The following is a 25,842-nucleotide window of genomic DNA, read 5'->3' on the forward strand; positions in this document are numbered from 1 at the left end:
ACAAGAAGAAATGGCCTCAAGTTGCACCAGGGAAGGTTCAGATTGGATATTAGGAAAAAATTCTTCACAAAAAGGGTTATCAGACACTGGAACAGGCTACGCAGGCAAGTGGTCAAGTCCCCATCCCTGGAGCGATTTAAAAGGCAGGCAGACAAGGTGCTTAGGGACATGGTTTGTTAGCGGACAGGTATGGTTGGACTTGATGATCTTAAAGGTCTTTTCCAACCAAATGATTCTGTGATTCTTTGATTCATATCGGTTTTGATGGGGTCAAACTCCCACAGGCTCCCAGGCATGAACCCCCAGAGCCGTTCTTTCTGGTGCTGCAGTAGCTGACCCCAACAGGGAGATGTGCAGCCTGCTCAGTCAATGTCCGAAATATGTATCCCTTGCCATCTGGTAATACTGATGGATATGAGTGATACAACTGGCAACATTTAAGGCCTGAAGAGAGGGGAATTGTGGTTAATAGCTTAAGTCAATAAGAAAAACTTCTTAGGTAAAAAACCACAGTGTGCCTATTACAAATGCTATTCTGTTGCACTGCTATGTTTACAAAGGTAGATACATAAAAAGCAAATATATATTACAACTAGATATAAAAATATATTTGTTGTTATAAATTAGATATTACACTGTTGTGTATTACCCATTTTATAGATATATGTATAATAAATTGTACACACACACACACATTTAAAAGAAATATATAAGAACTCTTGGCCAAAGTTGGTTAGAAGGAAGTGAGGAAAGATAAATGCCTTCAAGCTGGAATATGTGGCTGCAGTCACTCAATGTGTACTAAAAAAAACAAAACAAAGAAGAAGAATATTCAACTTTTTATTGATTTCCTGTTAGCTCAACTTTCTAAACAAAAACCGATCACCAGTGTCAATACCACAGTAATTTGCTGTTACAGTGTCACAAAAAAGCTCTGGCTGCCCAGCTCTGGAGAGGAAGCAGTCCTTGACTGCCTACCCTATGTTGGATTAAGCGTAACGATCAAGAGAGGTAGAACGCTCCTTGAGTAGGGAACAACAGGATTTATGGATGCGTGTTCAACAGTGCAAGTAGAGCTTCCCTGTGCAAGACAAGTAGACCATCTGTTTCAAAGACTGCTTTTTGTTAGGCAAGATCTTTAGTATCAGATGTAAGGGCTATAATATCAGATCTATCATGTAGGAAATACTTAATATTATACAACTTTTTTGTCTCTAAAATAATGAAAGGGATATAGTTCATTATCAAAAAGAACTGTGTTCCTCATACAAAGTAAATGCTTTTCGTTCAGGTACATTTTGGGAAAAAAAACATGAAGGAAATGTCTTTCAGTAGCGAGTATAATTTAGACTAAGAATTAAGAATTTAAAAACATGTAAAAAGCAGTGGTTTCTAATACTATGGAAAAAATAGAATAATCTCGCAGTCATAAACATTAGAGCAACAGCCTATGCTACACATTTCTGTTGCTCATCATTTTGTCCAGGTGCAGGACAACTGGCTTCATATTTTTTCTTCAAGCCTTTCAAATATATACGTAAACTGTCTGGATCCAGTCGAGAATTCCTGGCAGTCTGAACCAGTCTCATCGCTAAATGGTATACAGCTCTCTGTTTCATCATCTCAGGGGTGCTTTTCTGCCTATGCTGTTCTTAGAAACATATACATGCATTAAAATATGAAATCAATTATTCTATTATTAAAATACTAATATTAGCTATTTTCCAGCCTATTTCTGATCTCCTGATTCTTGGTTTGTACACCAGCATTCCATCCAATACTCCTTAACCCTAAGGACAGCTTTGTGTTGTAACCTAACAGTGACCTTCAGTATAATCTTTAAAGCTGGTTCCAGATATACAAATTTTAATGAAATCTGTTTTCATAAAACCATAGGCAGTGCTTATCCTATATCCTTTCAGAAACTGAAAATACATTTTTATAAAAACTGTGAATTAGTACTGTAATTTTCTACTACATACCAAAATTTGTTTTGCAATATGATGTGTGATTTCCTTTGCATCCAAAATTACAGATGATGGTAGGGAGGAAACTTCTGCAGCTTTTAATCCTAAACATGTAAAATATAAATCAGGATTTTTGATGTAACTTTTTTCCCTACCTTCCACACCGTGTCTGCCAGAATAAACTTAGCCTGTTTTTTAAAGGCCAAAGTTTTCATTTTAATAAAAATAATTTTCATATACATTTTCTCTTTGCGTCTCTTTTTTTTTTTTCTTTTTTTTAAATAAACAATATGGGGTTGAGAGTTGCAAAATAAAACATCTACTTTGTTGTAATCCTACCTCTAAGATACACTCCCACATGAAGTTACTGCTCATTAATACTGTAACTGGGCAGGATGAGACACATTAGGGGTTAAAGGAAAAAAAATGGCACAGTGGTGTTAAAAGCTTTCTCTGTTTAGGTTTTTAATTTGGCAGGACAGAAAAGATTCAGGCTGTGCTAAATGCGTTCTCCATTAAATCCAGACATCCAGTGGATATGGATTTCATGTTCCAACTTCTAATCTGTTGCCAGTAGCCAAACTGCCAGATACTCAGGGTAAGAAAGAGATATAAAAAATTTTTTTTTTCCTTAACATGATTTTTTTACTTTCTCCTTTGCCTGTGGCCCTGTCTGTTCTGAGGAAATTCTGTGCTTCATTGGGTGCTTTAATACTGTAGGGTTAAAAGCGAAAAACCATCAAGAAGAATGTAACTTTAAGTAAGGTAGAGCCAAGACACTGAGTTACTAAAGGCCTCCTGTTCTCTGAGAATGCTCTCTAAACACACGATTTTTCTCAGTTAGTGGTGGTGTAGCATCTGAAATTAAGCTTCTGCTGACTCTGAAATTTTGATAAATAAACATTTTAAGTCCAGTTAATTGAAGCCTGACTGGAATAATTTGTAGCCTTCAGTTACGACTAGCTTGTGAAAGTCATGTGTAGCTAATTTCCTATTGATTAAATGTTACCTAAACCAAGGATCCAACTTCAAAATTTAGTATTTGGAAACAGATGGATTTCTGTGACCCTTTAAAACATGTAGTTATGCCTTATTGTCACTCATTTCTTTATCGACCCATAATGTGTCAATCTGTGCAGTCTTAAGTATGGTTTATTCTAAAGTTAAAAGAGAAGTAAACCCACTTTCCTAAGAACACTGATGCTTTAGTGGAACCTCTCAAAATAGCCTTAGGCTGATACACAGTAAAATTCCTCTCCCTTTTTAAAGAAACTTGATTCCTTTTTGCTAATCAAAAAGGGCCGAGCTGCTATTTAACTGATATATCATTACTTAGGGCAGACGCATAAAAGAGTTTTACATAACACAAACCTCAGCATTCACAGCTTTAAGCCTCTCCAGAACTTTCAGTCACTTCTACAAGCAGAGATGAAATCAGCTCAAGTACTGTGTGCTCAGAATGGCTCATCTCATTCAAACGGGGGTGAATCAAGTAGCTACCGACATTACTAAAATGTTTTTTTTCACTATGAAATTCCATGTAAGTTCTTCATACTACCCCAAACTACTATCTCACTACACAGTTACTTAAAACACGTAAGTATTTGGAACATATTACAGATCTGTAGTTGTTAAGCTATAAGAGATACGAACTCAGCAGAAATCTGTCATCAGAAAAGTATCGTTAGATGCCTAATAACTGAAATAGCATCTTAGACAGTAAGACTGGACTCCATTACCATAGTTCTTTTCTTCTGTATATCCTTTGGAGAGTGTGTAAGTGTAAGCAATTTTCTCCTTATTTCCAGCACTGCTTCTCACATGTTGCACTTCAAAATGGTAATTTTCCACATTGGGATATAAAGCATCTATGTGACACAGTTCCAGGAAATGTGTAGCAAACAATGTAAATGCCTAAATAAGTAAACAAGAAAAAAAAAATTGGAAATTATCCTGGAATAAATTACAATAAATAAGAAAAAATAAATGATCTCACAGATGTCCTGGTTTTCCTCCAAAACATTGAAAAGCTGTCTTTAAATTATTAAAGTGAATTAAAAACTTTAAGTGATTACTTCCACCATTGGCAAGGGTGTATTTTCCAACTGGGGATTCTCTCACTCCTTTCTCAGTAGAAAGAAAAGAATATCAGAACTAACAGGAAATCCATGATGCTTACAACATTTGACTAGGGTTAATCTGAATTATTGTCAAATGGTTGCCTTAATACTCTCAAGGAATGTTTTACCAAAAGTACAAGCTACAGAAAATATCTGAGCTTTTCAAACCAAACCACAAAAGTACTCTTGATAAAACCTGATGAGAAACTGAACACCTGCACACTTACTTCAAGGAGCTGACAACAACCTGAGACTGATCACATAACTAGTAAGAGAGGTGAAACTTCCAACCCATTTAAAGCCATCTTCCACTTTTCTAAACAAGCCTCTAACCTCTCACCAATTCATAAGTTCTGTGGAACTACCACTGTACTTTGGAAAGATAACAGTCAGGTAAAGAGGTTCACCTTTAATATTCAAGCATACAAAGCTGTACTAAGCAAGGCTAAAGAGACTGGGTTATCCTCTTTCTAGAGAGAAATGCAAGCTTGCAAGCAAGCTGGAAAGAGATGGTGACCAGTGGACTGGTTTGGGCTGGGCTAGAGTTAATTTTCTTCAAAGTAGCGCTCATGGGGCTATGTTTTGGATTTGTGCTGAAAATAGTGTTGATAACACACCCATGTTTTAGCTGTTGCTGAGCAGTGCTTACACAGCATCAAACAGAAAAGCTTCTCCCACTGCCCTGCCAGCAAGCAGGCTGGGGGGGAGCACAAGAAGTTGGCAGGGGGCACAGCTGCAACAGCTGACCCCAACTGACCAAAGGGATATCCCACACCGTATGATGCCATGCTCAGCATATAAAGCCGGGGCAAGAAGGAGGAAGGGGGGGATATTTGGAGTAATGGTGTTTTGTCTTCCCAAGTAACTGTTACATGTGGAGCCCTGCTTTCCTGGAGATGGCTGCACACCTGCCTGCCCATGAGAAGTAGTGAATGAATTCCTGGGTTTGCTTTGCCTGCATGCACAGCTTTGCTTTACCTATTAAACTGTCTTTATCTCAAGCCATAAGTTTTCTCAGTTTTAGTCTTTCGATTCTCTCCCCCATCCCACTGCGGGGGAGTGAGCAAGTGGCTGTGTGGTGTTTAGCTGCCTCCTGGGGTTGAATCACAACCACCAGTGAACAGAAGTGCAGTTTATGTCAGTATTTTTTCTCTATCACCATAATTCTTACTATTCGCTAGTTATGAAAAATACTGTATTTAGGCAAGAAATCTCTACAAAAGTTTAAATTGTGAGAAAATACTCTATTTACTTTCAGTATGACAAAGCAGCTACAAGGTTTTAATTTTTTTCAAAACAGGATTACCTTTAAATTCAACAGGTATTCACAGGCAGCATAACAAATGCCAATACCTTCTTCAGCACTGGTACCTCTCCCAAGTTCGTCAATTATGATGAGTGATTTGTCATTAGCATTTTGTATGATGTATGTTATCTAGGAAAACAATTAATGTGTTATCATTCCTATAAATGCATTTTTTAAGAACCCTAAGAGGAATACTGCTGCTAATAGGAATACTTTATGTTATTCAGATGAAACAATGCAGAGATTTTAAAAACTATTGTCAGATCCCCACATTTTACCTTTTCACAGCTTTCAAATAGCTGTCAATTCTGATCAAGCAAAGACTCATACTACAGCACTCTTTCTCTTTTCCATTCAACATACTACTTTCCCTAAAACCGTATCAGTTTGGGAGAGGAAATGAGAAGGCTTAGGCTCCTACGGATAATAATTTAAGGTCTAAGAAATAACAAAGCGTTGAAACTACTGTCCAACAGAGCACTGATTTTTACTCCTATTGGGACATCTTTTTATTTAAGATATGCTTGGTTTTCTGTGCTTTATCGTTAATTTAACAGATGAAAGCTGAATTTTTGACTACTTTTCGTTCTATTAGCTTAACAGTAAAAATGGGCCTTGCACCCTGAATTAGCTGTATTTAATACCTCTTTCATTTCTTTCATGAATGTTGATGCATTCGTTTCTATATCATCATCCATACCTATTCTGGTAAAAATTTGCTCTGCAATTCGAAATGAACAATACTCTGCTGGGACATAAGAACCTACAAAACAAGTAAAATACGAGTTTTCTGTTATCAGTGTGATAAATGCCAATTTGCCTGAATATGTCAATGGGGAAAAAAAAAATTACCAGTTTTACACTTGGTCTTCATGCATGGTAGAGAATGCATCTCACTGTATAAAATTTCATAAGATTGTGTTTACCATTACTTTATAAGAAAAAAATTATTATATAGATACCATAATTAAAGAAACCTATCTTAAGAAACCTTAAGAAATCTTATTCCTGAAGCTGTGTGTCACTCTAAGGGGATGCAAAAGTGAGAATAAACACTAGGATTAATTTACATTTCTGTAGCCATTCAGTTACTAATCCCAAGGAATTTTAGCTTCCCAAAACCAAGATTATATTGCCTTTATCAGACTTTGAGGCTTTTTACTTTTATTGAATAGAAAATAACGGGAAACCTGCCAAAAGAGTTTACAGTCTCCTTTATTCATATTAAACTGATGGTTTTGAGAGCAGTTGCTGAAGAACTTGCAGTTGTTGGGGATTGGACCCACAAACACATGGTGGACAAATTTTATTCTCCACTGCTATGTAGTTTCATTCCAGTAGAGTTAGGGTCAGCATATTAAGATTTTTCTCCTGTGCCACCCGCCTTACCTCTAAGGTAAAAATCATGAGGAATTCCTGAGTATAGGGATAAGTCTCAGTTAGACTTTACAAATATTTTACTTTTATCATTTTAGTGATAGAAACTTTCAGTATTTATTACTACTTTTATTTGAAGTAGTTGATTATCTATTAATTCTATTTGGCTGCAAGCATGTTTCTCTACATAACTGAGGTATGCTCAAGTTCATCTATTCCTTTTGGATGACTAACACATACGTAGCCCGATAGGCATATTTCAAGGACACTTGCTATCAATCTAGCATAAGGTGTTTGATTGGGTTCAGGTGCTCCAAAGAGTTAAAGCATACAACTGTGCTGCTTCTAAAGACAGACTGGGGAGGCTTCTAGATACACAGACAGGGCCCCAGTAAGTTTCCAGTGGCAGACCCAAAACCTTGCAGCAGCTTCTGTCAGCAACACAAGAAGCAAACGGACTAAACTTTACCTGTAGATAGAATCTTATTCCAGAAGCCAAATAATTCAATTTCATAAATATTTTTAACTAAAAAACAATAAATGTGCTCCAGAAGATTACTAACCCAGTACACTCTTACTCACCAATCTGTGCCATAATTTGACAGAGAGCAATCTGTTTTAGGTATGTTGATTTTCCACTCATATTTGGTCCCGTAATAATGGCAAAATTGTTACCCTCTGTCAGATATGTGTTGTTAGACACAGGTTTTTCCACAGCTATCTTTTCAAGAATGGGATGCCATCCCTGCTTGATTGCTAAAGTATCCGTAAATTCTGGACGAACTAAATGAGAAAAAGGATATAAAACATTGCAGAGTTAGTATGGGAACCTTTACGCTATTAACTAGTGCATTTTGAAATAAAGCAATTCTTGCAGAGGCTAAGCCAAACTCTGTGGTCCTGATTCCCTGATTTCTTTTGGTGGATACGCATTCATGTCTGGCTGTGCAAACTGCAGGTGTAGTTTTATGGGAGAAGCTAAGTCTTTGGTCTTGTTATTACTGCTGATGAAAACCTGTGCTCCGATTCATTTGGTGGGAAAAGTTTGTGATGCCTCAAGCATATCGGTTACTGTTCAGTTACATATCAGTTCATGTGCTATGACTGGAATCATCATCACATGAAGATTCACAGTCCATACTGCAAAGTAAACTGATCCGGCTCATGAATTGGAAATTACATAGCAGCATCAGTAATGATGAGCTAATACACCGCCTGAGATGGCTTCCAGACCTGACTTAGTATCTACACCACATTGTACTGTAGAAAGTATGTCAGGTCAGCATTAGTTGAAGACAATGTGCTCATGTGTACATTGTAGAACTGGTCTGGGGAAGCAGGATGAATGATATGCAGATAAGCACATGATTCTGGATTCCTTAGAAGATGCTACTTCCGAAAATGTCTAAAGTGCTACAGGAACTGAAGCAGATAAACAAAGGTAGCCACATATTTTGTTTTATGGTATATATTTGGTGTTGATCTGCTTATATTATCTTGTGCCCTTTCAGCACAGAAGTGTAAACTCAGAATGTTCACAGATTTCATGCTTTTGAATAGAATATGCTTAAACTGGCTATCTTGAAAAGACTGGCTGTGAAGGCTTACAGCAGCTAAATGGCAGAATGTAATTGCAGTGAATGGAAACAAAAAAAACCATCAGCACAAAACTGGCACAGATAGACCAGAGACACTCACCTAAAGCCTGCCAAGACCCAGAAAAATAAATGATGTGGGCTTAGCAATTAGAGAACCAGACAAAAGAGCCCAGATGTTCCCCAACAGGAGGGTCTTTATTTGGCCCATGATGGAATCAAAGAAGAAACTTACCATAATCAGAAAGAGTGCAGGCATGGGCAAATGAAAGCAGCATATCCAGCATTGACACAATGTCAGACAGCTTGTATAGGCAATGAATGTGTTCATAGATCTCGTTCAGTAGTTTACACACTATTCTGAAATAAGACATTGATTTAGTTGTTGCACAGTACATACTGTCGCTTTATACAACTTACATAAATAAAGCAAGTTAATAATGTTCATACTGCATGCATTAGGATGGGAGGTTACTCAGAACATGCAATCATCTCTGCCAGATGCAAACAAATGTATACATTTCTTTGAAGCAAATTAAGATCTTATACCATCATTTCAGATCGAATTCTGCTGTCAGACACAAGACACATAGCTCAAATACCAACAGCTCATAGGAAAGCTTCAGAAAGAGAATGAACTAAAAATATAGCTATGGAATCAAGTATGTTTTATTAACACGTCAAATGTGACTCTAATTCCTTTAGGCCTTCTTGTTAATAAAAACCCCACATGGATTCTAGAAAGAATTTCCATAAAATTGAGATGCAACATTACACTTAGTAAGTCTTCTGAAATAGACAGCAGAGCAACATGACATGCAGAAAGGACAAAATACAGAAATAGACAGTTCTACTGTAAATGCAAGGAACTGATTAAAAGTAATGATGCTGCATTACAAAACTAATGCATTCATTGTGTCATTTTGTGCAGATAATTCACCCATAAAAATGTAATAAATATGATGGCCACCCTTATTAATAAATGCTTATATATTTGTGATCATGTTTAATACAATACACACTTTGTGGGGGCTTTTTTGTCTCAGGAAGTTCACTTGATCAGTGTCACTTTGGATTATTTCTGTAAGAAGCCATAACTTAACAGAAAGACAGCTTTAAGCAGACACGTAATTAGCTATTAATTGGACAAAATCAACGTAGTTAGCAAATATTAAATAGTTTTAAATGGTCTTACAAGTAGGTCATGTGATATATTTCTCTCAGGGACTCCTGACATCTTTCATTCATTTTTATTAAATCTGCTGAAGTGAAGCTATATGTATTTTTCATTCTAGTGATCTAAAGCGAATTCAAACCAACAATAAGAGCTTGCTGTATTATCAGAAAAAAGAGTAAGTTTCTAAAAAGCAAACTGAGAACAATACAGGGGAAAAAAGGCAGAAAAAACAATGCCTGGTTTCATTTGTCCCATATACATTTTAATGAAAAATCCACATAAGAGAATGCAGTTATCAGCAAAATATACAACTTCATTATTTACACACAACATAATTGCATGTAATTGCACATTTATGACTATATTAAGTATAACTAGAAACAGGGCAGTTATAAAAACATACCAATTATACCTTCATTTACTTCTAGATAGCTTCACTGGAATTATTTTAATTGTTGCTTAAATTACTGTATAATGTGTACTTTATTAATGTATCATACATTTTATATAAATTAAGTATACAAACATATTAGGAAAAAACATATCTTGTACAAATACCTTTGTAAATTCAGAAGGAAGCTGGCCATTGGGTAATGTTGAACAATCAACATTCATCTGGATAAAAAATCCACGAGCAGAGCTGAAACTTGTTTTCATTGGTAGGTTGTACTTTTCTGCAAGTTGTGTTATCATACCTACATACCACAAAGAAAGATTTGACCCAAATTACATACAGTCATGCGCATACACACACGTACATGTTTGTGTTGGTACAAAGATGCATACTGTTAATGTGATTTATAGGCACTGAATGTGTCAGGTAAGTAACGTGACAAAAGGCCTTAGAGGTGGGTCTCCAGGGAGTTATTTAAGTAACGTATTCATGTAAGAAATCTGGCTGCATAAAGCTATTGGGAAAAAAAATCCAGAGGAGAATCAGATAAATTCATGTGTTCTTTAAAAAAGAGTTCATACATTTTACCAACTCCCAGGTGGACCTAACTATGGAAAGGAAAGTTTGCTCAAGTACTTAGCTTCAGTGTCTAATCAGCAGACAGAATATGAACTGTACACTAGGGACTCTCACTTTTTAACCAGTTCACAATTCTAAGCAATTTTCTTTCCCCAGACTGTGGGCAACGCTTTACATTTGTAAAGCATTGTAACCCCCCCTAAATCCATCTTGTTCCTAGCGGAGAAGATACAATTTTGACTTAACGATAAACAGGAAGGTCACTAAAGCCCAGCAATAGACATTATGCTAAAATTCCTTTCGTTTGTACTTTCCAACTCTTAATAGCTTGGCTAAAAAGTCGTCCACAGATAAATCAAGACTGCTTAAAATATAAAGAACAAAGAACTCAGATACTTTAATTCAAGAACCTAAAACAAAGATTGACATGTTTTATTCAGAATGTTTTAGTTGGAATAATTACGTTACATTAGTTTAACTTTTTGTGCTTTTAGAGAATAAGGAGCACCAGTTTTAAATATAGGAATCACAATATAATTGTTGAACTTCATTAAAACCCAGTTTTTATCTACAAAAGGAGAATCTCAATATGTATCTCACAAGTACTTCAGTTACTTATCAATGACAATCAGTTTATACTAATACTAAATACTTTTTATGTATGAGAAGTCTATAATAGATATGATTACATGGCTTCTATATGCCAGGTGCAATGTAATTTGAACTCCAAATAAATAAAAATCTTGGTTTAGAAATACCTGCTATGTCATCAACAATTTCTGTGTATGTTCTACGAGCTATGTCAAGGAATTCATTGATGTTAGGCTTAACAGCATAGCATTTCTGGGTCCTCATACTCAGACATCCTTTTGTGTACCTTGTATCATCATTAATTACAGTTGTAATCTTTTCAAGTATAATTCCAAATCTGCAATATTAGTTGTATCACTGATTAGCTACATAATACTTAAAAATTTTTATTTGCAATATCACCCCAAAATTACAAATAAGAGTATTACAAAAAACTGAAGCAAATTATCTACTGTTAAAACCAAACACTAAATTTCATGTCTATTTTCACCTCAGAATGAAGCATGACTATAACCAAGTCTGACCAATAATATAATTCAAATCTTTGGGAGATATAAATTATTTCTCAAACATACAGGCGACAATTGATTTTTCCATTATTATGGGGACTCTAGGAAACCACTACTGTCTTTTCAGAATTTCTAATGCAGTGCAGTCCATCAGTTATTGCAGTATCATAGCTAACTTTTTGTTTTGCTTTTTTCCCTGTGTTTGTTTGTTAGTTGAAAATCAGAATTTTTGGCAATTAAAATCAGCTTTTAGGCAAAAGAACTGAGCTATACCCATAACTACAAATAAGCGAAGATGCAATATCTTTAATCCAGGATTCTAACATACTAGCTAAAGTATTATGATAAATACCTTGAATCTTCAAGAGAATTGTAATAAGCCTTTAGCAGTGGTGTGTTACAGCTTCTTAAAGCAGCCTGTTGAAGATTAAAATATGGACATGAACAGTTACTTCTTTTTGCAGCTCTTTTAAAGGACTAAAAGTTCTTAGATTCACAGAGGCCTATTAGTGGTTGCATAAGCAGCTTACAGAATCTGAGCAGGAGTTTCACTTAAGTGTTTGTTATAAAATCAGTTATTCAGGTAATAGTAGGAATACAGTTCTTAAGAATATTAGACTTAAATGCATATTTTCAATTGCCTTAAGAATTAACAGACTATATTGGAAGTATTGTGTTCTGCAAGATATAAATTTTTTTTTTGACTCAACAATCCTTATTGGTCCCTTCCAACTTGAGATACTCTATTCTATATTCTATGAAATTAAACAAACTGCACTATGCAAAAACAAGGACAAAACTCCCTGTACTTTATTAAAAAAAACTGCAGAGAGAGCTTACTTTTAGAGGTTCCACGAGTTCTAGAGTATGCTTCAGGTAGATTAAATTCGTTATTTTTGATTCAGCAGCTTTAATCTGTTGAAAAATTTTACACATATTGGAGGTGGTTTTATGTCTGCTTGTTTAAAAAAGTACTTAAGAACTAGCAGAGCTCATACTGTTAACTGTAATAGGTTTATACTTTTAATAAAAATTGCTAAAATATTTTATAAGCTTACTTTGACAATTTGATGTATAACTGCACAAAAAAAGTTGACCTAAATTTTACATTCCCTACCGTGATAGTACCTGTCAGTAGTTAATATTTTCACATCTGCACTGATAATGATTGACGGTGAGAACACTGCTAACCCAAGCTGTGAAAACTTCTTATAATCTTCTAAATATACATAGCTCTATACAAGCTCTACATAGCTTGTAGACTCTTTCAAAGCGGATACATTATGCCTTACAATTAAGAAGCATAGCCCTTTTCATAAATGCTGTCAAACACAGCATAACCCAACTTGGTTGACTTATCTTTGGTTAATACAGTAATATCCTTAAACATCTCCCCATGTAATTAAAAAAAAAAAAGTTTAAAAATTTTGCTTACAATAATGACTGCTCTTCAGAATATTTTGTCCACATACACATTCTACCTTGTTTTGTATGCCCCATCAACATTTATGATAAAGAATTTTGCTGCTGATATTAGGACACAGAATATATACTGCATAGCATATGCAGTACATATGCACTGGCTGAGAGGATTTTTAGAAACCAACATAGATTAGCGCATTGCTTGGTTCCAAAGAAAATCTAGTGTCAGTTTTTAACATGAACACAGGAGTATGATCCCATGTGAAATCCTTCTCGTTTGTACATAAGTCTTTACTCTTGTAGTAGAGGGTATCCCTTGCCTTATCTTACCTTCTGTATAAAGTTGTTTTCTGTAAAAGATAGGACTAAACAATGTTAAATGTATGAATGGAAAAATCACAATCTGCAAATAAATATGGGGTCTAAGTCCCATGATGGAATCAGACATCAAAAAGACAGATATGGTCATATGTGAAGAGTTGGTATTTCATAATGGAACTATTTGCTAAAATAGCTCTTTAGGAACTTTAACTGAATTGGTGTTATAAGTGGATCTTTGTACCTGCTGCACTTTAGGGTCAAAGGGAGAAAATGAATGAACACAACCATAGTCGATAACTCTTTTATATAATCCTATTTCTTTATGGTTCATTAATGATTAAAATGCAAGCCTATCCTTTACAGCATCTGAAATTAATTTGTCCACAGCCACTCTGACGATTCAGAGAAGTGGTCAACTTTGGTTTTGTGCTAGACACTCAAGTCCTACAGATTTAAGTGCTATGTCAGTGGATCAGCCCTCGTTTAACTTTTCCATTTCCTGGAAATTCATTTAAACCAAAAACACTGGTACCTTCTCCCTGTGAGAGAAGGAATCAATGTGCACAATACCTGGAACTTCATCAGGCGCTGAATCTATTGAATATGTTCTTCAGATGGGTGACCAAGTAATCCAGAGCAGGTGGACCTTATTTCTACTAAAAGTTGGATGTTAATCCAACTTCTAAGGATCCTTCATGATTGAGATAAGATGGTCTTTTAAGGAAATCTGGGGGGCGAGGGGGTGGGTGTTGTCCAGTTACCTTTCATTTGTTAATATATGCAGATTTCATAAAAGGAAATACTTGATTTCACCAATGACATGATTTTTCAAGTAACACATCTCAGCAAGATTGTCAGCTGATGGTCCTCAGGATGAAAGAATGCTCGTGTTGAACATACCAATCACTTACACTTGAGAGATTGAAAGTGTAGGCTTTTCAGATGAGCAGCTCATCTGTTGACCAGGGAACATTTTGCAATGAAAATTTTTACGGAGAGTGGGAGTGGAACATACTGAATGGGTTAATCTAGCATTTGATAAAAGCAACTGAGTTAGCGCTTGAATGAACATCACAGATCACAGAATCGCAAGGGTTGGAAGGGGCCTCGGGAGATCATCTAGTCCAACCCCCCTACTAAAGCAGGTTCTCCTAGAGCAATCTACACAGGACTTCATCCAGGCAGGCTTTGAATATCTCCAGAGAAGGAGACTCCACAGCCTCCCTGGGCAGCCTGTTCCAGTGCTCTGTCACCCTTAGAGTAAAGAAGTTTTTCCTCATATTCAACTGAAACCTCTTATGTTTCAGTTTGCACCCATTGCCCCTAGTCCTGTCACTGGACACCACTGCAAACAGACTGCTTCCATCCTCGTGACTTCCACCCTTAAGATATTTGTATGTGTTGATAAGGTCCGTTGCATGAATAGTAAGCTCTGCTGTATTGGAGCCAGTCAAGATTGAAAACACTGCGGTTAAAAGTTTGGTGTACATGGTCCTATGCATACATAAAGGCATCCAGTCTGGCAATTTTAATCATACAGCTGTTCTTTCATTCATGTTACAGATCTCTATAAGGAAAGCTGGGAGCAATAAACATTCAGCTTTTTGGGTATGCAATTAAAGAGATTTATCTGCATTTATTACAGTCCTGATGGAGTCTGTACCTGATCTCTTTAACTGGCATTAGACAAGTCATTTATCTAAGCAGGTAAGTCAGCATGTTAGAATACACCGAGAGGTGAAAGAGTTTTAAGTATCTATGATGCTGGCATACCAGCATAAGCACAGGCAAGCATAAACCTCAAAAGCATTGGCAGAAATATCCTACTCAAGTACAGTGGGAAATGTAACTTATAATGGAATGGTTACAATAAGCTTAGTAGAAAGAAGTTGAGGCTCAGTTATCTGAAGCTCACTGTGATTAACTGTCATGTCTGGTCTCAATCAAGATCCAGTAGTAAGCTACATGTATTCATCCTGTTTTCATATTTGTATTGCATGTGTTAACGTACAGATTGATATGCAAGGCAAGGTCTGATGAAAAAAATAATCTTTCTTTGAAACATGTTAATAGTCACTAGGAGGTAGAGAGCTTTTATACGTGCTTCAGCAATTTTTGTTTACAAACTAGTTCAGAACAGGAGCTGACCTCCAGTCTAACAAAGACACATTGGCACACTGAAAGAAGAAACCCTTAGTTTAATTATTCACAACTATCTGGTTAAAAACGTTAACAGCACAATTTTCAAGGTGAAAGATGAAATCTGTCTTGAACTCCTAGAAGACTTGAAAGGGAAAATTCACTAGAAGTACTGAGGAGGAAAGAGGGGTTCTAAGGAACTCGAATCTGAAGATATATTCAGTAATTCTCCTAAAGGTGATCTGTGATGGAAGCCTTCTCTATTGGTCAAGTTCCTGTACTCACTCAAGTTCAAGTGTACTGTAATGGATGCAACAGGAGGCATAAGGCACTCACACAGACTGAAACCATGGCCGCCACTGTCAAGTGGATAAGGGATAAAATACCTTCCTGATGAAGCCTTAACATAAGCAGATAAAGTACTGCTTGTCTTTCAACTAAACTGTTATTGTAAGCATTTATAGCTTTTTTGTCTAGTTATGCTTTTATGAATAAATGCTTTTATCTGCATTTCATTTTGCTCCGCCTTGTAAGATGTGTGATTTAAGGTAAGAGCAGGTCACTCTCTTAATCCATAAAACCGGACCCTGAGAAAACTGAAGAGTAATCAATTCTCCAATACATTACTTATTCCTTGCATTCAAAAGTTAGCAGAGAAGCATGGGTCAAGTTGAGAACTGGACGCAGAAGGGACTTCCAGACACTACTCATAAGCTAGATATCTCGCTCTGTGTGCTTGAGATGTAAGGTTCTTTGCTTATGAGAACAGTCAGTGTAAGGGAAACTGCTGTCTCATTTGGTACTGGTTATGCTGTGCAAGTGAGTATATTGTCTCCTGTCAGCTGGTTGCTTTTCAGAGGAAACACTTAAATCCTGCATGAAAAAGCTGTGCTTAGCTGATACAGTGTCTCTGTCCTGGAAACTAACAGGTAAGTCCCATTACTGGCTTTGTATGTGTACACGATTGACTTAGTAATTGAATATTTAGGTTTATCTGTAGTATAAGCACAGCTGAGCAAAGTCAGAGTGCTTCTTAAGATTATCTTTTTCAAAATATTTCTTCAGACAATATAGACTAATTTCTATTGATCTGTATTACATGAAAGCTAAGAAATTATTTAATTTCTAGTAAGAAAGATGCTTCATTTTCTTTAGGCTATCAAAAATTGTATTAACCTCCAAAGAGAGTAAATTTCTGTTACCACTTTTTCCTTGCAAAGGAAATATGAATGTGGATGTGAAGAAAATTCCTCTCTCTCATCCTAGTACTGTTGCATAGGATGTACACTTATGAAGAATAAAGGTGGGGAGTGATGAAAAAGTAAACATTTTTGGAAGTCAGTTTGCATAAATTAAGATGAATGTGATATTGAAGCAAACCCCCATTTTTCTAACATTCTCCTATGCGAATCTTCTACTGCTGTAAAATAAGATACTCTCAATCTACGATAACATTGTTCCATGTCTTTCTAAGGTGCAGTCTTTTTCTTATCATATAATGAATATTTATAGATATCACATTTATATATTGCATGTTATAGCCAGGTAACTGATCATCTAAGCTGTGTTTCGAAACGTACTGTATCCTGCTTTGGAATTTGTACCAAAACTGAAAGTAGTTGTTCTGTATCCAGGAATTTTGAGATAACTGTAAAACAAAAGTAAACAGATCAGTAATTGAACTGAAATTGTAGTAAAATCTATTTTTTTTTAAATGCACACACTTACTTAGTGATACTTATGCTAATCTTTTTCTTTCATTCTATCTTCATAAATTATTTACCGGGGAAAAACAGGTTAAAAATAACTGCTATCTAAATTATTTTCTCATAACTATACTTACTATACCTAAGCACGTAATGATTATTGTACAGGTGGACATATATCAATTCAGCAATATTCTTATTGTTAGATCAAATCATATTTCTCTTGTGATAAAGATCCGACTTCAGATGGACTAACTCATACTCGGGTATTGGAATTTTTTTTACATTTGTCTGGACCACTATGTTTTATGAAGCAATGGAAAAAAATATGCATACACAACAAGTATTATATCAGCAATGTCTTTGGTTTTAATGTGTACATTATGTACACTTGGATACTTCCAACATAGTGCTTATCTAGCCATAGAAGTAAAGAGACAAACTCAAATGCTTCTAAAAAGCTATTGTCTCACTGACTTCTATCCACTTTATCAGAGAAATTCACTTTTCTTAGAAAAAAATTTGAGAAAAATTTCACTATCACAATAAAGATTACCTAAAAAAATTAAGTGTCCACTATATGTGTCACCTGACTAATCATTAAAAAAATACTTTTCAAACATGTTCAGTCACACTGAATGCTTTCATAGATTAGAAAAAATGTTTAAAAAAAAGTTATGCTATGAATTAAAAAATAAACTACTACCTGCTTGAAGACCAAAAAAGAGCTCCTCATCCTGAAGTAATTCCTGAACACAATCCAGTCTTGTGTTAATTGTTTCAGCGTCAACCAGTGGCTCCAGGATATTGGATCTAAGTCTTCGACTTCCACCTGGAGTTTTAGTGTAATTTAGGATACCAAAAAGCGTGTGACCATTCCTTTGAAAACAAAATATATGTGAAGAATACACTCACAAAAATAAAAATGGTAAATGTCAAGTGACATTTTCAGGTAAAAGTATCCTACAAATTCAAGGCGTGCTTTTGGGATCCTTAGCACCTCCCTATTTGCCATGTATACTATATTGAACCACAGCAGTTTAGGAAGTCAAGTAATTTAATGTAATTTAATATAATATTAGCCCTCATTATATAATTTTCCAAAGTATAGAAATACATTTGTATTCAGCATTTTCCTAATGTTTTGTAGTGGTATTCCATTCCTACTGCAGTGGTGCAGTTCATGTTATTCCTCTCAGTTGAACTAACTAAAACCAAACTTACTAACCCTACAAAAGGAAACAAATTATAAGCTGATATCAAATACTAATCAGAACATTTTCATTAAAATATGTTTCTGAAAATTATTTTAAATACTTAGAAGTCCAAGATAGAAATAAGCTTTGATTTTATTTTTTTGAAGTACTGACTGACAGTCAATACAGGAGCCAAATAACATGCTTATGATTTAGAAATATTATTTTCATGTTAATGGCTTTTACATGTTACACATCCCAGGGTCTCACGCTTAATCGTATCTGTTTAAAATAAACAGCCTATAATATTTATATCTAGTACATACCTAAACAGTTTTAGAAACCTGAAACTTTCAATGCTTGAAAGAAAGCCAATGAAAACAATGGGGCCATATAAACAGATTGATTAAAACAGAACTTGTATAGGAAGAAATCTGATACAAGTATACAAATCAAACAGCATAAAGATAGACAGATAGTACAGAAACTCCTGAAATACCATGGTATAAAAGAACAAAGCAACAGTCAAGACAATTAAAAAAAGGGGGCAATTTAAAACCAATTTTATTAAGGACACCTTTATTGTAAGATGTAGCTCATGACAACACTTCAGGGGAACTCCACATTTGGGATAGCATCCACACTTCCTAAACGTCTAAGCAATGGAGGGGTCATTTCCCTATGCAGTTAAAGAAGAGATACAAGCCTTTCCAGAATTAATACTGGGATAAGAGCTTGATTTAGGTGTTTCTGATGTGTGCCTGTACTATTAACTTTTACCTGTTAGTATCTGATACAAATATATCTAGCCAGGCTTTAAGAGTAAAATCTATGTAATGGAAATAGCTGTATATGGCCTGATTCAAACTTGCTGCTGGGTCAGCAAAAATTCTGTGTGCAGAGAGAGAACCTTAAAGCAGTTTACTGTTGCTCAGTTCCTCCTCTGACCTCCTTCCTCTCAAAACAGCCTGTGGAATTAGGAGCAGCTTTCAGAGAAATATTGCTCTGAGGGTACCAATCTTAGAGTGGCTGGCTCCTGCAGTTACATATGAAGCAACAGAGCAAGCAAGAAGGAACTGGGAGCAGAGCACGACAGATGAACAGAAAGAAACTATAGCTTCCTTCCATTTCTGAAGAACAGATCTACACTGTGTACTCTGTGATCCTCACAAAATTAAAAAAAAAAAGAAAAGAGGAAAAAAAAAAGAACAGCAGCAGAATGGTAAGGACGATGGCTCTGGCCAAAGATGTCCCTGCCCACAGCAGGGAGGTTGGAACAGATGAACTTTAAAGGTCCCTTCCAATCCAAGCCATTCTATGATTCTATGAACTCTCTTGAAGTGGAAAGCTCTTACAAGTAATACTTGGAGCGTGAGACATCTCCAGGCTCCCCTTTTTATATCAGGGTGACGAATGGACTTCTAAACAGAGGTGGATCTCAGAACTTGGCAGGCAGCAAAGGGCTAGTTCCAAGTCTTTCTCTTTCTAACCGGAAGCATAACAGTCTTGAGAAGGTAAGCCTTGCAGCTTCTTCTGCCTACAAGGCAAGTAACTCCTGGTGAAGGAAGTGCTCCAAGCATTGTTCTCACTGTGGAGAACTACTATACAACCAAGTACCACACTGCACGTGACCATCATTATAGAAATTACTTTGTTTGCCACTATTCCTTAAAGCTAAAGCAAAACAAGTCAGCCTTTCAAGCCTGGAGTGTTTCTCTTGTGTAAAGTGAATAAAACCTAGGCATTTTAACCAAACATAAGCAACTTCTTGCAGAAATGTTGCCTCTCTCATTTCACAATCTGTGAAATTTTGCATCAACATAATTTATAAGTTTGAATAAAATATAGACATCAATGTAAAGATGACTATGTATCATTTCTTCCCACAATTCACTTGTAGGATCTCCCTCCTATTCTAGAAATTTTGTGCTGAATTATAATGCATTTCTCTGTCCATTTTTTTTTAAAAAGCTCTGAATGGTTCTGTCATACAGAAATATATATAATGGTCAGCTCTTTCACACAAACATTAAGGAAACTTGGTGAAACATACCTTTGTAAAAGTGTAATTTGTAAACTTAAATATTCTTACCGAGAATCTCTGTTATTAATTACTAGTTCAAGATTTTGCGCTGATGACGAATCTATCATAGCTGTTTTCTCACTCCCCTGGAAACGCACTTTGAGCGATTTAGGAGCATAAACTGAATTTTGAATAAATTCCACATATTTTAGCAAAGCTGCAGCAGCTGCAAGGCAGTAGTACCTTGGAAAGAAACAATCTTTAATGAATGTTGAATAGTGCTGTTTAAATACCACAAAACCAAGCGGTACACTACAGAAATCACATTCACACTTCTGCGTAACAACTACCAGGATTGATAGCACTGAAAAACCAGCACGTTTTAAGTTTGCACTAACCCACCGTGCACAGATATGCACGTAAATAAAATGTTAATGGATATTTGAGTCTCTGTACACTTGACACCCCACACTATATAGCTGGTATTGTGAACATACATATTTCAGTAGTTACATGTGACTTGAAATGAAGATTCAGGTCACCAAGTATCACTACTTAAAATTGTTGGTACAAGGAAAACATTTGCTGAGGCCAGAAAAGCAGGAAATCATAGCTGTTAAGTTGTATCTTTAAGGAAAGAATGAAAAGGAGAAAGCGGAAATTTGTGAAAACTCAACACACAAAAAAAAAATCTATAATGGGCTTTCTATTTAAGTTTCTAGGTATATCAGAAACACCGGAGGGCAAAATAAAAGAACAGCTCTGTTATGATTTTCTAACTTTTGCAACAAACCATGACATGTGTACAAAGTATGTAAAAAGCTGTTAAAAACTCATCTGGACACAGTATGCTTTTTCCTTATTTAAACATACTTCGATTGAACCTCCATGAAAATGGTGCTGAATTCAGATGCACACAACTGTTCTATGTATTCCAAACCCTTTGTTTCATTGAAGTATTTTCTTTGGACAGTTGTAAAAGTCACATTCTGTGAAGATGAGGGGAAACGCAAATAGTTTAAGAAGTTACAAAGAATTTTTCATCAGACAGACTTCTCTATTTTTCTAGTGATATGTGTTTCCAAGAAAATCTATCAACTGATTCAGCAATCTGTCTTTGAAGAAGTATTAATTCTAGCTTACTAGCACAAGCAAGCCACACTGCTGTCACTGATCTTTCCTTCTCTCTGGTAGTGAGTACATATAAAAAAGCTCATACTACTGTTTTGAACAAATTAACATAAGCTTTTTATTGGATATTGCTTTTCCTCTCAACAACTAGCTACTCCAAATTTTGAATTTAACCTGGATTTGGTTAAAATTAATGACTTTTCAGGAAGAGTTATTTTCATGCTAGCATCAATGCTCACATTCAAACTGTAGTTTTCCCTTGCCAAGGTTTAAGCCCCAGGGATCATTGTTGAACCTTCAATGGTAAATAGGGAATAAAGATATGCAGGCCAATGTAACTGAATGTTGTGATGCATGAGTGATTTACGCAAGAAAAAGAGGAGAGAGGTCAGGAAGTAGAAGAAGAATCATGAAGAAGCCATCAGCAATGTAGACATGGAAGCAATTCAAGTGGTAATTAATACTTTTTTTAAAAAGTTCTGAGACTTTAATACTCATATATTACATATACTCGTTCATCTCACACTCTTTTACCCTGCCAGTGCTCTTTTTCCTATTCTGTGATACATTTGCCCCATCTATTTATCAGGCTGAGAGAACAAAGAAGGAACAAAGGAAAATGCTTGTTTTTTTCATCTCTGAATATTTCTTGGGTTCAGTATTGCTCTAATTACTTTAACGCCACAAATTCGAAACTTTTGGCTTTAATCAGTAATATACTTATCTCTGTAATTGTCAGGATTAGAGCTAGAAGCATTGGAGCTGCATTTAGCTTGTTCTTGGTAATATTAGGCCCGAAAATCATAGAACGCACAAAATCTGACTGCACTTAAGGTTTTAGAAGCTGTGGAAAACTCTCAAATCAACAATCATACAGAAGTGATCAACAAGAACTCTAAAATATGGAATGAAATTTAAGAGCTTACCTTGAAATGTTCTGTTATCAGACTGAACAATTTCGTTGTGTTCCCTGCATCACAAGCAGTGTTTGACATTATTATTTCCAGTGGTGTTAAAATCTTGAGTTTAGTAATAACCTGAACAAAAAAGTTCAAAATAATTCAATATAAATCCATATATAAAATTAAAATATTTTTACATTATAATAAACCACCAATAAAGAATTACAGAATCATTGTATTTTAAAATCACTCTGCTAACTTCTACACTAATGAGTCAAATTTATCTGTATCTATACAGATATATAAATACACATGAAACGAAATCAAAAAAATAGAGATATCTATCCCCTGTTATTTAAATACAGAAGCATGCTTGTCATCAAAGCAATCCAAAACTATATTCTGTGGCTATGATGGGAGAAGGACTGATTTTCAACAGATAACAGCTTTCTGGGCTTGCAGCTGAAAAGTTAATGGTGCTCTGGAAGATGAAGATATGCAACAGGTCTGACTATTAATAATCTTTTGATTCAGAGTTGTTTTAGACTTTGTTCTAACCTCCTCTTACAACATTTATCTCAGTCTTAGCTTTTTCAATATGGCTCAAAATGCGCATACTTAAAATCAGCTTTGCTTTGATTATGTTATACACAACTGCTGTAGGGATTTAAAGTACACTATATGCTTTTCTATTTGCTTACTGTATAAGAAAGGACAGACATCATTATGCATTTATATTAATTTATATCATCATCCATAAATTCTCAAGGGTGAAACATGAAAAAAACAGACTATATTTTAATCGCTTAGAAGTTAAGATGTGAAAGAAGGGATAGATAACAATGGAAAGGTGAACAAGCATAAAAAAAACCCCACAAAATAAATTATCTAAGGGTATTGGAGGGTGAGAGGGAGAGCTGTCGTTGCCAGTCATATCTGATAATCATTAGGAAGTTTTTTTCAGAAGCATCACAGTTAAAGCAAACCTTGAGGAACTTAAAGAATAAAAGAGAACTTTACTGAATTAATTTATAGAATATTAAAAAATAAAAGGGCGCACAAGAAAAAGCAAATACAATAGACTTGGTATCAATCACTAGCAAAACATGGACAGTGACACTGTAAGAAAATAGCTAATCAGCAGATAAGACAGTATTGTTAAAGATGTTAGAGATTAAGATAAGAAATTAGGCCATGTAGTGCATTTGGGAAAAAGCAGCTGTATACTAGCAGCTCTTTTTTTTTTTGGACTGGATGGTCAATACAGTATCTCACAGTATGCTCACAGAATGGACAACTCAGTAGTCTAACTAGAAAATTAGGAAGATATGTGTTCAAATAAAAGTGCCACCTTTTAGAATGGTAAGGGAGGAAAATACTGAACAATCTGGTCATGGCCCAGCAGGCAGTTATAAAAGATGTAAACTTATCAAGTTACAAGCCTGAGTAACAGAGAGTCATGTTATCAGAATTTAAAGACAAAGTATGAAAGGGTTAAGAGAAGTAATTCTATTTTATGATTAAATTCAAGAGAAAACCAAAAATAAAGGTATGGGAGAGGAATTTGGGCAGGTAAAATACTTCTCAGTTTGAGAAAGATAAATTTCATGGGACGATAATACAGGCCTTAACCCTGACACAAGTAGAACAGGGGAGACTCCAGACTATAAATACAGCTACTGCTTGCTAAAAAGAAAGCCTCTTACTCTTAGAAGTAACTGTAATCTTTATGAAACCATTAAAATTAGTGAAGAATGTCCTTAAAATTAATCTGAAGTTTCTTTGCAGAATTCTAGTCATCATTCTTTTGATCACATGGGACTTCTTTTTAGGTACAAGCAAATAAATTTTTCACTTTCAAACCTTTAAGTGAATTGTTATTTTAAGTTGCCACATCATCTGAATGTCTACATTTTCTCAGGCACCCGTATTTTCAAGGTGGACATCTCATTTTGATTTTTAGTACTGTGTATTACAGAAGTATTTCTGTAGCTGCCAGGTTCAGTATGTACTTACATGCGTTAAGACTAGGATAAGCTTTAAAAGCTCTAATGATAGAAAAACATTACATTATACAAGATATATTTTAGTAAATAGATTTGATAGCTGTTTATATTGAGTCATATCTACTTATTCTCTTAATTAAATTTACTTTTTATTTCTTTGAGTATTGTAAAGATGCTACAAGCCACATTATTTTCTAGCATGCGTAACTACAACAAAACCATTAAGATATTTTATTAATGTTGGTGTTGCACAAACAAGAGAGATTGCTCTCCAAATTAATGTAGAGCATGCAATACTGGTAGGCATAACACTTTGCTGTAAATTGAGTGAATTTCATTTCAAACTAACTGAGAGGGAATATTTATGCAATCATACAAAGCCAGCCCTACAGCTACCCTACCCCACTGCCCACACACACGTTTATGCAGTTCTGCTCTCAGAGTTGTTTTGCCCGTTGAAAAATATTCACAGTATACTACCAAATATTGCCCAGCGCTCTTCAAAACAAGGCATGTCACTCCCACATAGTTCAAACACTCTATTGTTTGCAGAAAGGCTATTTTTCTTTTGAAAAACATTTTTTCCTCTTTATCTAAAATCTGTGTCACAGTAAAGAAAATAGCAGTCCTTTCAACAGTGTATTTTCTAGAACTTGTTACTTTCACTTCTGAGAAATTTCTGCTACAAACTAAAAACTTAATCTCCTGTTATTTATAAGCTTTTCACAGAGACAAAGTCACAATAATTAGCCTGTAAGGGATACAGCACTTAAGTATGCAACAATACCTTGGCATAGGTTGTATTGTCTGCAAATTGTGATAATATCACCTCAGGATTTTTTAAGTCAATACTGGCCATTCCTACTTCACCTCTGGCAAGGCCTCTTCCTTCTACTACAGCTACAATAACTGATGCAACAGTATGAGCAGAGGCTGCAGATGAGGATGTAACTGTAAAACAGTTGCACATATTCAGTTACAAGCCACTACTTTACATTCACAGAATCATACTTTGACATCCCAAGTGAACTATGCGCTTACATTCCCATATCCATGGAAAGCCCTTTCAATTTACCAAACTTAGTTAAAAATTAAAAATAAATCCTAGCTGTTGAACTCCTTACTTGCCATATCATACAGTTAAGGCACACTTTCTGAAGTATGAACATCATACTCTTACATTAAAAGACTGATTGAATGCATTCATTCAAGATTGTCAGAACTAATCACGTTTCTGTAGCAAGTGAAAATACAGTTTCCGAGTCACTGTCTCTGTACTAAACAAAAAAGTTGTTTAGGACATGCCAAAAGGCATGGCTATTATTAAACATTTGCCATTTTAAATTCAAAACTATGCATAACTGTTACTGCTAGTTAAAAT

The 25,842-nt window shown here is 35.4% G+C and overlaps 1 protein-coding gene across 1 annotated transcript in view; it reads right to left on the bottom strand.

Moving 5' to 3' along the window:
• Positions 1-1,197: 1,197 nt before the first annotated feature.
• The window catches only part of MSH4 (mutS homolog 4), a 29,947-nt gene continuing 5,302 nt past the window's right edge, over positions 1,198-25,842 (bottom strand). The window contains exons 3-20 of the mRNA XM_035891741.1: positions 25,249-25,412; positions 22,480-22,590; positions 21,296-21,411; positions 20,492-20,665; positions 17,910-18,082; positions 17,078-17,145; positions 12,456-12,530; positions 11,968-12,032; positions 11,274-11,443; positions 10,101-10,237; positions 9,561-9,664; positions 8,601-8,725; positions 7,353-7,553; positions 6,038-6,156; positions 5,394-5,522; positions 3,707-3,881; positions 1,983-2,071; positions 1,198-1,646 (exon numbers count right to left, since the gene is read on the bottom strand). Of these exons, the coding sequence (XP_035747634.1) occupies positions 1,449-1,646; positions 1,983-2,071; positions 3,707-3,881; positions 5,394-5,522; positions 6,038-6,156; positions 7,353-7,553; positions 8,601-8,725; positions 9,561-9,664; positions 10,101-10,237; positions 11,274-11,443; positions 11,968-12,032; positions 12,456-12,530; positions 17,078-17,145; positions 17,910-18,082; positions 20,492-20,665; positions 21,296-21,411; positions 22,480-22,590; positions 25,249-25,412 (2,393 nt within the window). The 3' untranslated portion in view covers positions 1,198-1,448. The remainder of the gene's footprint in view (positions 1,647-1,982; positions 2,072-3,706; positions 3,882-5,393; positions 5,523-6,037; positions 6,157-7,352; positions 7,554-8,600; positions 8,726-9,560; positions 9,665-10,100; positions 10,238-11,273; positions 11,444-11,967; positions 12,033-12,455; positions 12,531-17,077; positions 17,146-17,909; positions 18,083-20,491; positions 20,666-21,295; positions 21,412-22,479; positions 22,591-25,248; positions 25,413-25,842) is intronic.

The sequence above is a fragment of the Egretta garzetta genome, unplaced genomic scaffold (genome assembly GCF_000687185.1).
Source record: "Egretta garzetta isolate BGI_Z169 unplaced genomic scaffold, ASM68718v1 scaffold163, whole genome shotgun sequence".
NCBI classification, from domain to species: domain Eukaryota; kingdom Metazoa; phylum Chordata; class Aves; order Pelecaniformes; family Ardeidae; genus Egretta; species Egretta garzetta.